We start from the raw sequence: 13136 nt of genomic DNA on the forward strand, positions 1-13136 counted from the left end.
ATGGAACCATGGACGTGTTAAGAGTGGCAGAAAGTAGCTAGGAACATAATCTACACTAAATAGACGTGCTGTCCTTTATGTCTGCTTATAAGCTCTTGCTGTAGAAGTCAGACATTCCAGACAACCCAGCTTAGGTAGAGTAAAACCGAAACAGGATGGAAAGTTGTTACTACAATATTGTGTTAATCGAACCTGCTAAATATGTTCAGAAATAAAAGACAGTGATACTCTGGCTCGAAAAGAATTCGCTAATGAAACGGCAGACTCCAAAAACAATCCATGACATCGAGCTGCACCAGGGCCGCCTTAAAGTCTGGGCACCGTGGACCGAACAACAGGCGCCCTAAGTAGCGAACTCCATCCGGTGGCAGACGCCAGACGCTCGGCGTAAAGGAAATCTCGACGCCTGCCGCCGATCTATCAGCGCCTGATATGTTCAGCTGTTCTAAGGGGACCAAGAGCACGCGTACCCACGATAAGCCACGAATAAACGACCGAATGTGTGCACGTGATATTTCGACTGCAGGAGCCCATTTTGTCAGTGAACCGAATAGGCAGGCGTGAGAAACCGGAGTTCGTCTTTCTAGTCTATTGAGGTAGACGTGAGCTCTAGCAGGCGTTTCTATTATGGTAAAAAAAAAAACTTAAAAAACTTGGAGGTGTTGCTATTGCATGTGAACTTCCAGAAATAGTTTGGTGTAAAGTCACCTGTGAAAGTAACGTTTATCTCTTGGGCAAGTATATAAATCATCCACCTTCTACTTCAAGGTTTATGGAAGAATTTAAAAATGTTTATTATGCAACCGTTATTGAAGGTATAACGCTAACCATGGTCGAGAATTTAACTCCTATAGCTTTTAAAACCCAGAATTAGTAAACTTTTAGGTCTTACGCGGTCCTATTAGATTCGACATTTATTTTATTTTGCTAGAAAAAATAAAAACCAGGGGCAGAATCAATATTTAACGGTATTGGCCCGTGTCTTGTTTCGTACGAGAGCGATGGATAACAATCCTTTTGTCTAGCTTTAGTCTGCCTGGAAGTGCGCCAGAGGATATAGACATGACCATAAACGGATAAATTAGGTGCAAGAATGCCAGTTACAAAGTTAATTTTTTCAACTATTTTTGCGTAATGTCCCGTGTATACGTTCCGCAATTGGCTCTTTAATTGAATTCTGAACTTTTTAAATGTATTCAGGCCAACCAAGTTTCTGCTAGACCGAAATCTTTGATACTCCTTGTCTTTATTTTTTTATCCTTTTGAGAGTGGTGGCGTAATAAATGTTTTTTTTAGTTCGACAGCTTTGTGACCTACGGGAAATAAGCGTCATACATTTCATGAAATTTGTATATGAAAAAAAATTGTTAACTGCAATGAGTATAAATTTCGAACCAATCAACGTTATTTGTTATTTCGCTTCTAATTTGATAAGATTTTCATTTTTACACGACTAATAGGTAATGCGGGCCTGTCTATCACAAGTGGAAGGTCTTTCTTTAACCGACACAAAAATTGGGCAGTGGTCGCAAAGGTCGGACGAGGACGATTTAGCACATTCGACAGTAGTGTCTGTGTTCGCGACGTATCAATCTATTGACCCTTTTCGCGGAGCAGTTTCTTTTAGAGAAACGGGATGGCGCTCACGGCGGCGCGCCATACGTCTCCTCAGCGACCGCTCACGAATACGAAACCATTACCGCTTCTACCTTGCTTCTGTGCAATCAGCTGTCGGAAATGCGACTGAGTTTTCGCTAACACACTGTGCTCCAATCATGCTAGATTGAATAATGTGGATTGAAGACGTGTGTAGTAGCTGGCTGCAAAAATAGTGACTGGCATGTTAAGGAATCGAATGAATCTGTGTGGCCAAGTTCGCGGACCACTGCTGCAACTGTCCGAACGTGTTACCGGCACTTCGTGATGCTTTCCTCGAGGATACAGAAATTTGCTCATTCGCCAGCCTTGTATCGCTAACCTTCAAAGAAAGGGCTTCATCCGCAGAACGTCGGCAAGATTGAGTACCACTTTTTAAACAATGACAAAGGGAGTAGCGCCGCTTCCTGTCATAGTAAGTTTCGCGCACGTTATCTATACACATATGACCCAAATGGCAGGAAAACTTACGCCCACTCTATCGCCGACGTATCAAGAATAAGTGAATGGGCACACACTTGAATATATGCGCACTGTATACGCACAATAAATGACGGACTACACCGATGGCGCACGAATGGTCGAATCTGAATGTTTCGTGTCGGTCCACAAGAGTAAGCGAGTTACTAGCTGTAATATATATTTGCTACAAGGTATTACAATGTACAAAACAGCTACGTTTCAAGCTTTGTGCGCAGCAAGAACAAATCTATCGGAACTGAGCACACCCGCGAGCGATTAGGCAGAAAACAATCAGATAGTGGCCGCACCGAGGAACTTCACTGAGTGACAAACTGACAAGGCACTGCTTCGAAATATTTGCCAAAGAAAGAACAAAGAGCAAAACCACTAATACTGACTGAATTCATGAGCGGAATGTTTGGATATCTTGGAATACATATATAGACCCGCTTTTAAAACAAGCACCATATACGCTGCTTGCGCCGTTTGGGCATAGCTTAATCAGCTCCGAAATCGCTTTTCCATGTTCTCTGAAGCTGTGATCAAAGCTTCGTGTCATCCACCTAGTCACCGTCTACGATATCTCCGAAAACAGAGGTTTTGTAAGCCGCGCCGGCGTCATACACTTCCATTGTAAGCAAGAAGGCAACGGAGGCAGTTGAGGCAAGCAATGGACGCGTCACCACGTGATCAAACATGGCAGCGCCCAAGGCTGCGCCGCGAAAAGCGTCAATGCTATGTTGGTTGGAAGCAGTATTGGTCGAATCAACTATGCTGCTAAAACAAAGTGACATGGGATTATCTTCAGCAATATTTATATTAAAGTCTCCTCTCAAGACCACAATTAAGCGGTTAATAGAACAAAATTGTAGCAAATTATTTCCATTGCTTGAGCGTGGTTGCCATCTCTGCAGTGTTTGCAGCTACTGCCTTTACCTGCAAGACCAGATTCACGTAGAACGCGCGGTATCTGACATAACCAGCGCGACCAGCAACAACAACCTTTGTCCTTTTGATTCGCCTTTTTGTTCAGGCATTTAATATCACCGATTATTTTCGCTCGGTGGTTTCCTGTGAAACGAGTATGTGCTCAGTCTATCAAATCTCTTGCAAAAAAAAAAAACATAAGTGCATTCTAGCGACATGAGCAACATGTACGGAACCCACAGAGAGGTATTTAGTGGAGATTCTAATTCCTTCCTCCGCTCGTCGTTCGCAACCGCAAAACCACCCCAGAAGTTTCCTACACACTCTGCAGAATGTTGCACCTCAGTTCGTGCACTTCATGCATCTCGCGTTCAAGCTTCCTCTACAAGGTGCAGTAGAGCATAGTAATGTTTCACTTTCCTGAATTCTCAATGCGGCCCTCTATGTCCTTATGTAGTTGCTGTCGTGTGCTTGCGCTCTCCCTCTCTCAACTTTATTTTCATTCCGCGTCCCCGTCCTCCATCCCCCAGCTCAGTATAATAAAGAAGGTTTGTTGTAGTAGTCGAACTTCCTGTCTTTCTGTTTTTGTTGGTCTCTCTGCACATCTTATACTGCCTCATGTCAAGCAGTTATCACTGCACACAACACTTTTAGGGTTGGTATAGCTTGTGCAATAGCCACTCCATCTCATGGTGATGGAGCACATAATGGTGATGGATGCGTTTACATGCATAGTCATGGAGCTACGGACGCAATGACAGCCCTCACGGACGCCTAGACCGTGTACAGCGCAGCGACAGCCAAACAAAGTTGTTCTCGCACGCATGCCGGCGCTCGCTTTTTTTATTGCAATAGCAATTATATGGACACTCCAAGCGCAATTCTGCCGTCGGCGGCGCTGTGAGGTTTCGTATAAATTCCAACGACGATTTAATCGTCGCCGCGTGCTTTACGCCGTGCGTGCGAGTGAAAGGTTACGAGGGTGAGCCGGCAATCGCGGCTCAATGTAGCGCACGCGAGGGAGGAAGGCAGGCAAGTAGCGTGCGGTCTTCTTTCGCACGTGAGGGTGACTGGCCTATGTGAACGCTTTTGAATTGCTCAGGCCCTCCGCGTGTGTACGTGGTCTCACCGTGTCCTTCCTCCCCCCTCTCCTCTCTCATCTTTCTATTCCCTCTTTCCCGTCCCCCAGAGTACGGTAGCCAACCAGACGCATTTCTGGTTAACATCCCTGCCTTCTCTCTTTCCTCCTCCTCCCCTTCGCACGTGAGGTAAGGGGACGAGGCGACGGAGAGGGAGGAGGGTGGATGCGTTCTTCTCCGTCGGCTGCTGCTCACAGCGTGGCCGCCATACATACCTTGAAAGCATAGGTCGGCGCACTCACTCATGAGTGCACTCACTCACACTCACTCGCACTCATTTCAAAGGCGTGAGTGCAAGTGCGAGTGAGTGCCACTGAGTGTGAGTGCAGGTGAGTGTGAGTGCGAGTGAGTGCCAGTGAGTGGGAGTGCGAGTGAGAGTGAGTGCCAGTGAGTGTGAGTGTGAGTGGTGGTGGAGGTGATGGCCAGTGAGTGTGAGTGCCAGTGAGTGTGAGTGCCAGTGAGTGTGAGTGCCAGTGAGTGTGAGTGCCAGTGAGTGTGAGTGCGAGTGCCAGTGAGTGTGAGTGCCAGTGAGTGTGAGTGCCAGTGAGAGTGAGTGCCAGTGAGTGTGAGTGCGAGTGAGTGCCGGTGAGTGTGAGTGCGAGTGAGTGCCGGTGAGTGTGAGTGCGAGTGAGTGCCGGTGAGTGTGAGTGGTGGTGAGTGTGAGTGAGTGCCAGTGAGTGTGAGTGAGTGGAGGTGAGTGCCAGTGAGTGTGAGTGGACGTGAGTGCCAGTGAGTGGAGCTGAGATCCAATGAGTGTGAGTGGAAGTGAGTGTGAACGTGGTGAGCGCCTGTGAGTGTGAGTGGAGATGAGTGTGAACGTGACTGAGTGCTGTGTGAGTGGAGCTGAGTGTGAACGTGACTGAGTGCTGTGAGTGTGAACGGGGTGAGTGCTTCTGGGTGTGTAGAGGTGAGTGTGAACGTGAGTGTGAGTGCAGGTGAGTGTGAACATGAGTGAGTGGTTGTGAGTGGAAGTGAGTGTGAACGTGATGAGTGCTTGAACGATAAGCAGAGGTGATATCTGTTCACCTTGCTTGCGGGAAAATGGAGGCGCGTTGTGTGCACAAGCTCACTCGCGGTGATGACTTATCGCACTAACAGATTGTGCACGCCAAGATAGAAACCACTCACTAAGGTCGTAATAATCCAAGGATCAGGCATCAGTGAGACAATGTATAATGAGATGAGCGGATATATTATATTGCGATAGCAATTATATGGACACTCCAAGCGAATTTCTGCCGTGGTCGTGGACGTCGTTGTGAGGTTCCGTATAAAGTCCAAACACGCTAAAATCGTCGCAGCGTGCCGGCGGTACGCTGTGTGTGCGAGGGTCAGGCGACACTTGCTGCTCAATCTCGAGCGCGCGAGGGAAAAGGCGGGGCGGAAGCGCCCTGCTTCTCTCGCGCGTCAGGCCACGGTGAGCACCGTGGCGTCAGGCAGTGGAGCGGTGGGAGGGGGGGGGGGGGGGGGCTCGTCTTGCTCCGGCGGCGGCCGCGTGGGTGTCGTAACTCGAAAGCGATCTGCGACGTGGAAAGAGGCGCGCGCGCCCGCCTCCTCTTCAAAGCGATTTGCGACGTCACCTATGTTCAACTAGAGCCGGTAACTTCGTATGCGCCGTGTTTTCGACGTTTAGTTCGCTTTGAAGCGAGAGGCGGCACGAAGGTGAATTCGCTCGCGGCTTCATCTTCGGGCCTCATCTTCAAAGCGATCTGCGATGGAGACACAGTGCATGTGCCGAGTGCCGGTAGCTTCGTATGCGCTGTGCTTTCCACGTTCAGTTCGCGTTGAAGCGAGACGAGAGACAGTGCGACAGTCAATTTGCCCGCTGCTGCTGGCGCGCTTTTTCACTCCGGCGTTCTTATAGCGAGTTTCCACAGTCATCGAGCGAGATGCGTTCATGTTTATACCTGATCGCGCGTGACACCGTGCTTGTCTATTTAGTTAGTAGGCGAATGTTTACAAGTTTATACTGCCCATTAAACTACTATCCTTGTTTGGTATAGCTCTCTACTAATTTGCTTTCGCAATCAAGGCTACGCCTTTCGGGCAAAACTGCGGCTTTTTTTAATAGTTAACAGGATTCTTAGAAATGTCCTATGCATATAGCACAAATCTACTCATTGGGCAGGATTACTCGGTAAACGGACATTACTTACACTGAAAATCAAAATATATAATTGACTATTTAACACAATTTCCGTAAAAATTTAAACTTTCCTAATTACTAATTAGTTCAGTGCACATATTGCAATGCGTGATTTGAAGCAGGTGACTTTGCGAGGCACATTCGTAGAAACAATTTTAAAGCTAGCACCAGTTTGAGGTAAGTGTTGTCGAACATGCGGTAAAACTGCATATTTGTACTACATACTTTTTTTATTTCAACAATACGCCTTTTTATGCAGTGCTGCTCAAAAATGACTTGAACACCACTGCACTCCATCGCAAACTATGGGAACGCGTACCTTGAGACTGGTGTAATCCTCAGAATTCGTCCAAAGTGGACATAACTGTCGAAGTCACCAGCTGCAATTTTTAAAGTGCAAAATGTGCCTTGAAGCAATTACTTTACAAGCTAATTGATAAAATTTCGAAATATTCATTTCAATTTCTCTTCCAAATTATGTCCGCCTTTGATAGTAATCTAGTTCAGGAATGAATATTCTCCTATATGACACCGGCGATATTTAACAATTCGGTTACGATAGAAAACAACCGCGTATAGCAGAGAAAGCGCTTCCGACGCACCTGTCTCTGATTCCGACAACAATTAAGAGGGGTGCAGCGGTGCCTACTGCGGTTGGCTGGACACCAACGACTGTCAATCTCCGCGCTTAGAGTTGCCTCTGCGGCACGAGCAGTTTCGCAAGCCATGCGCATGCAACCACCCTTTCCTTCGTAACCGCATCAAGGTCTCTTCCATTAAGACGCCAACAACGCCCTTGGCGGGCAGCTCCTCACAGAGGAGCGAGAAAGCGACGACCAACTGTCGCTTTAGAATGGCTCGGACTGTCGGCGGGGCATCGCCGTGCGTTCGTGAAATCGCTGTTCCGGGGGTCGACACTGTCGCGTGTCACCTCTCTCCGCAACGACGACGCCGCTTCCCGCCCACGGGTGCTTCCTGTGCCCTGCGCTGTCGGCCGCCGAGGGCAAACATTGGTTCGAGTGTGGCCACGCGCCCGTTAGATAAACGATCGAGGCGCGAGGAAGGGTCGCGGCCGAGTCCTGTTTGCCGATCATTGTTCTTCGATCACCGCCAGAGGCCAGAGCTTTCTGTTGAGCAGTGAGCGAATCTTCGTTTGAGACTGTACTGGGCGTGAGGAGACCATGATTGTTCTGACGACACTGGTTGTCGTGTTCCTGGGAACAGTGCTGTGGTTCCGGCGGCTGTGGTTTTCGTCGTTGCTGTTGCACTTGTCCCGTTTCTGGACTCCCGGACCCGGAGGTGAGCCACGGCTGACGAACGCGTAATGCTGGGCGTTTTGCTGTGGAAGAAAGCCCTGCTGTTTTCTCTCTATCTGGTATAGAGAAGGGTAGAGGTCGTTAACTATGCGCATATTTTTAAGCATTATTAGCCCCTGTACTGGATTTAGCGCAGTAATGTCGATGACGAATTGCGTCATTCTCCACTTGCATACCTACCGAACGTACTCATCGTTCATTCTAGTGGAGTGCACTAAGCTCTTTTTCAGTCAAGGCTGAATGCTTTTCTTTGCCTTTTCTATATAAAGGGTCTCCCACGTAACTTTAGCCAAACTTTAAAAATATGCAACATATGCAAATACGCAAAAATGCCGCGTAGCGGAACAGAACAAAGTTAACGTTATTTGCCGTCGCATGGAGATACTCAGATAATATTTTATTTCGCCTAATTACGAAATTAGTCCTAATAATTAATCAACTTCTCAATTATTAGAATTAAATAACAATTGTCAATGAGAAAACTGTGGACCAACAAGAAAAACTCCCGATACAGCTTTGTGTAGCTCAGTACGTGCTACCTAAAAGTGTTTTTCCGAGCGTGAAGGAAGGCCGCGAATACACGCAAAATCGGCGCGCGATTTTTCATGTTGCTCTATAGTGTTCTCATTGACAGCTTTCATCTATTTATAATATTTGAGAAGTTGATTGATTATTCAATGAAGACCAATTACGTAATTAGGCGAAATAAAAAATAATCTGAGTATCTCCGAGCGGCGGCAAAGAAGATTACCTTAGTTCTGTTCAGCTACGTGGCAAATACACATTCTTAAAGTACGGCTGAACTTACGTGGGACACCCCGTATAATCATTCGCATTTGGCTCTCACTCATCTTTAATGCCAAGCTTTCTTTGCTAATCTTCCCGGACATTCCTGACCGGGGCAGCTGCTGTTTTGCCGACTAGCAAATACTAAAAAAAAAGTTGAATTACATGCCGGGGGGGTGGCCCGATCAAACCTCGGTTCCCTAGCACAGCAGCCCCATGCTCCAACCATTAGGCCACCATCGCACGTATAAACTATTTTACGGGAGTGTTTAGGTGCCACCATCTTGGGCGGCTAACGCTGCTGTTTACCGCCTTTAACGACGAATCGTACGTTACTACAGTCGATTCGCAAGCATGAAAATAGTTGTACAAATGCGTTCAGCGTTTCATGACCATGTTACATGACTTCGCTTCTCATAAAACTTAGAAATTGTTTGTGCAACAGCCCAAGATGGCGGAGCTCATGTGCTTGTCACATTACGTAGCACGAGTGCGAGACGGCATATGCGCACGCGCCAGTTTCCTTTACGCCAGTGACACAAGAATTAACCCGTAAATAACGGCACATATAAATACTAGAAAAAAAACATTTCTAGGTAATTGTACAAAACACACCGAGAATAGGCATAATCAAAGAAAAAAAATATTTTGACGAATCTTATTCAGCAACTGCGAGGAAACCTCGAGCATAAAAAGTGTTGTGGGTTTCACCTCAAGCCACTTAAGGCTTCGTTTTCAATTTGTATAGACCTCTCCCGTCTTATGTGAACCATAGGTGTGCATTTCATTTGCTTTACACCACATGTGTGACGCCACTGCAGCTGGATACCTTGCATCAGCCTGTCTCCTTTCACCTTGTTTTCAAAAGACAGTGAGTCGCGTGCCAAACTTCTTCCTCGCTCAGTGTTCCTGCTCTAAACAAACAAATGACACTTGGTGCCTGTCATTCAGTGTTGTCCGATGATATTTATCCAGAAACTTCGTACTCAAGACCGAAAGTCATTAACAATTCTTTCTGGTATGTTGCCCGTAGGCAGCAGTCGTCAATAAATGTTTAAATCGGCAAATTTATACCATTTGATTACCCGTTTCACGGAAGCTTCACTTCGCATGTACTCCCAAATGTGCGTCGGATCGGGATTATTTTTTTTCGGTGTGGGAAAAATACATACCCACTGTGGAGGTAGTCCTCATCGCTAAAAAAGGGAACACCTAACTTTTTCAAACGCCCGTTGGGGCTAAACACGCATGCCCTCCATTCAAGCCTTCAGTGAAACTAATTATTCCCCAGGAAGACCTATTAATTTGTTATGCATCAAGTTGATATATTTAAACTCATGCATCACGAGCTGTCGCCGATTTAAAAAAATACTGCTCCCTTCACAGTTGATCATGACTCATTATTTGGGTCCATGGCTTGGTACTTGGATACGCGGCTTGGGTAAATACTGTTCTCCTCACATGTATAACGACTCATTACTTGGGTGCATGGCTTGGTAACTTTCACCACACGTGTACCGTGGGCTTTCGTTCAATAGAGTAAAACAGGCGTACAGATTCAAAATGCGGTGTTTACACACAGCCATCCAAGCTCCATTGACAATGCCTAGATTTTTACCTCAGTTGGTATCAGTCTGCTTCCACCGCAAAGACAAAGTATTGCTCAAGGGCCGTTCTTGTTTGGATGAAGTGACCGTGTCTGAACATTTGCCTGCTACACAGACAGAAAGGAAGTGAGATTAGATGCCCATATCGTTTACTCAGGTGCCACAACAGATAGAAGCGTAGTTTTCTCTTAGGGATGATTTCGCCACTTTTTCAGCGCGAACACTGACGTCCGAAACAACGCGACGAACCGTTCTCCCTTTTCTCTTCTTTTTCCTTGTCAGTGGACACCTGTTTACCTTAATTTCTTCCGAAAATAATGTGTATTTCTTTCTCTTCATTGCAGCGTATGTCTTTCAACGTCTGGTGCCTTTTCTTCCCCTCGGTTCTTTATTATAGTACACTTAATGCGAAGTAAAATCCTCGTCTGCTTTTCGTCCTGCTTTTTTACCGTTCTCCACGGATCCACGATGGTTGTCAATGATGACGGCTTCACATGTGCAAGACTGGCAACCAAGTTGCATTATTGAACCTCGAATACCACTGCAAAACACTGAGCCATTGCTTAAACCCGATGTTTGCTTCAAGGGCAACTATATATAAATAACATAATGGACCAATCATCTTGCTATGTGTTCACTACACCGACCTTGATGACGTTTATTATGCGCAAAAAAAGGAATACGCCAATGCTTCGATGCAGATGTTTATTTACGCCGCCCATTTTTCTAGAAAGATTGTTGAAAATTGCAAGACTTAAGAAACTGACTCGTCAGCCAACTCTTCACTCGGAAATGCAGAAAAAGGATTTCACAATGGTGCGGAGCGCACCTATTGAAATGAACAAAATGTATGTGTGATACAATGTTCAGAAATATGTGCTTTTCATTTGAGAGTCTGGCTTTCGCGAAGCACTCGTAAAGAATATAACCGTTTGACGTAAATTGTTAACTCATGTATCGTAATTGTCCGTTTGTATGCTCTAAGAGATACAATTGAGAGACATGTGAAATCTGTTTTTGGTGGTGCGTAACGCATTTGTACATAATGCGCTTTCAGTTTTTTTAAAGGTTATAAATTTTCGGTAAATAGTCTTAAAACTAGGAGGCCTTAAAGAAAGTCCTCCTTCGAATAGTTGATATCGAAATTGTCATCGTGGTTGTCTGATGATAGCATTTCTTTTTTCATTTTTGAATAGGCAAGTAGGAGTTGGCTCCAAGCTATAATTTCCCCCCTATAGGGTTTTATTTCATTACTCTGCAACAGTTACGACAGATTCCTCAGTATTCTGTAGCATGGCCGTCACAATCCCGCGAAAAACTGGTCGTCGAGAGCCTCCTTATCAGAGAGCGCGTGTGTTTGTGTCCACTACTCAAAGCGTATCCTCGCGTGCCGCCTTATCGTGTATTCTTCTCGTCGGTTGTCCCCAGTTGCGCGCTCTTATCATTTATTGTTCACGTGCCATCACTTCGATCGCTATGGCGTATTGCTCAACAAAGGTTCAAGGTGCTCGTTGGCTGACGTAACATTACGGGACATTATTTTTCATCAGTCGGCAACGTTGCATGTGCACAATTGTATGTGCCTCCTGCGGCAATACCGATTGATGGTTTGGCGTTATTTGAAAAAATTGTTGGTCTACCCCGTTTCCATAAACCAATAAGTTGTAAGTGTGAAATTCTTTTTATTTGGAAAGCTATCAGGCGGCGCAAAAGTATTTCCACATTTGCTTACATTGTAGAATTTCTCGCATCCAAGTTTGCCAGGTGGGAGCTCACCGCGTAAAATTTACATCTATAAAAGCATATGAGAGTACTATTTCACTGCGTAGACTATGCACCGCGCTGTTCGCCCGATCTGCCGGCTAGTATACTCTGAAACGTGCAATGCCTCTTGCCGTTTTTGTCGGGTAAAGTGACAGCGGCTGCGCTTTGTCACTGTATTTTCTTAATGCTCCGAAATTTAACGGATCTGCTAAATGTCTCCTGAATGAAAAGGCACCCCTTGCAAGCATGTTTTCTTGACATGTGAAGAAAGAGACGTTGCCTAAAAGCAAGGCCACAGTGGAATCCACGTGAACGCTGACATTTTCTGCTGTTGTACTGCCCTGACGAGCTGTTTCGCCACACAAATATGCACCGAACAATACAATCAAGGAATGCTTGTTAGTTTCTGGCAACATTATTATAGCGTCATTATGAAGAGTCACAGTCGTCAATACTACTTGCATTTCGTGCCACCTAGTAGTTACAGATTCCTTGTTTATGAACTTCGAGTGCAAGCAATAAGCTACGCATTATATCGTTCGCCCCGAGAAATGTTACGCTCTCAAACAACTACAGGATGAGGTGCCGTGGTACTTTGTCAAGTAAGTCACACTACCTTGAAGACAGTTTTTTCGGTACATGACTAGTTTCTATCAGGGTAGCTAGCAGGGTTTATACATTTAGCACGCTAAAGGAAATCCGAACCAGTCAACAGAATCTCGATAGAAGCCCTGCGGCGAACGCAGGCGTGATAAAATAGTGGCAATGCCGTAGATTCATTCGATCGCGCACCGTGTAAATAGAATTGGTAAACGGTGGAGTGTAAAAGTGTTTTTTTTTTCGGCCCCGCCAAAATTTCTGAGGATGTGCACGAAGCGATATCTAGGTGCCACAGAGAAACAAGGCTGTGAAAAACAACTTAGAAAGAAGTTCGCCGGGTGCATTGAGGGAGCATGACTGTAATATTTCAAGAGCAGTCGCCTTACACCTTGGGATTCAGTATAGAGATTGCGGATGTCCCCTAATCTTTGAGAACTGCACAAATGGGAGCAATGATGGCGGCCAAATGACGTGGGAGATTATCGAAGCCGCCGAGATTGTGCGCATGGGAAGTATGTGCGTAAGCAGGCCGTCTGTTTCCCTTCGTGCAAAAGAAAATGATTTCCTCACGCCCTAATCTGGAAGAAATTTTGCAGCCTCTTTTTTCCGTTTTATTACCATGTGTAACGCAGCTAATTGACAATGTGACAAAGTCGGCTTGGTATTAGTGGATGGTGTTTTTTGTAATTTTTTGGTGTTTGTTTGTATTTGTTGCTCCTTTGCTTCAATTCCC

At 45.8% G+C, this 13136-nt stretch overlaps 1 protein-coding gene across 2 annotated transcripts in view; it reads left to right on the forward strand.

Moving 5' to 3' along the window:
• Positions 1-7199: 7199 nt before the first annotated feature.
• Positions 7200-13136, forward strand: part of LOC119445284 (putative phosphoenolpyruvate synthase) — a 155887-nt gene continuing 149950 nt past the window's right edge. The window contains exon 1 of one of the 2 annotated variants that reach the window (XM_037709597.2): positions 7200-7629. In XM_037709597.2, coding sequence (XP_037565525.1) covers positions 7512-7629 — 118 coding nt within the window. In that variant the 5' untranslated portion in view covers positions 7200-7511. The remainder of the gene's footprint in view (positions 7630-13136) is intronic. The other variant, XM_049663190.1, reaches the window with a different exon arrangement.

This window comes from Dermacentor silvarum, chromosome 3, assembly GCF_013339745.2.
Source record: "Dermacentor silvarum isolate Dsil-2018 chromosome 3, BIME_Dsil_1.4, whole genome shotgun sequence".
Taxonomy (NCBI): domain Eukaryota; kingdom Metazoa; phylum Arthropoda; class Arachnida; order Ixodida; family Ixodidae; genus Dermacentor; species Dermacentor silvarum.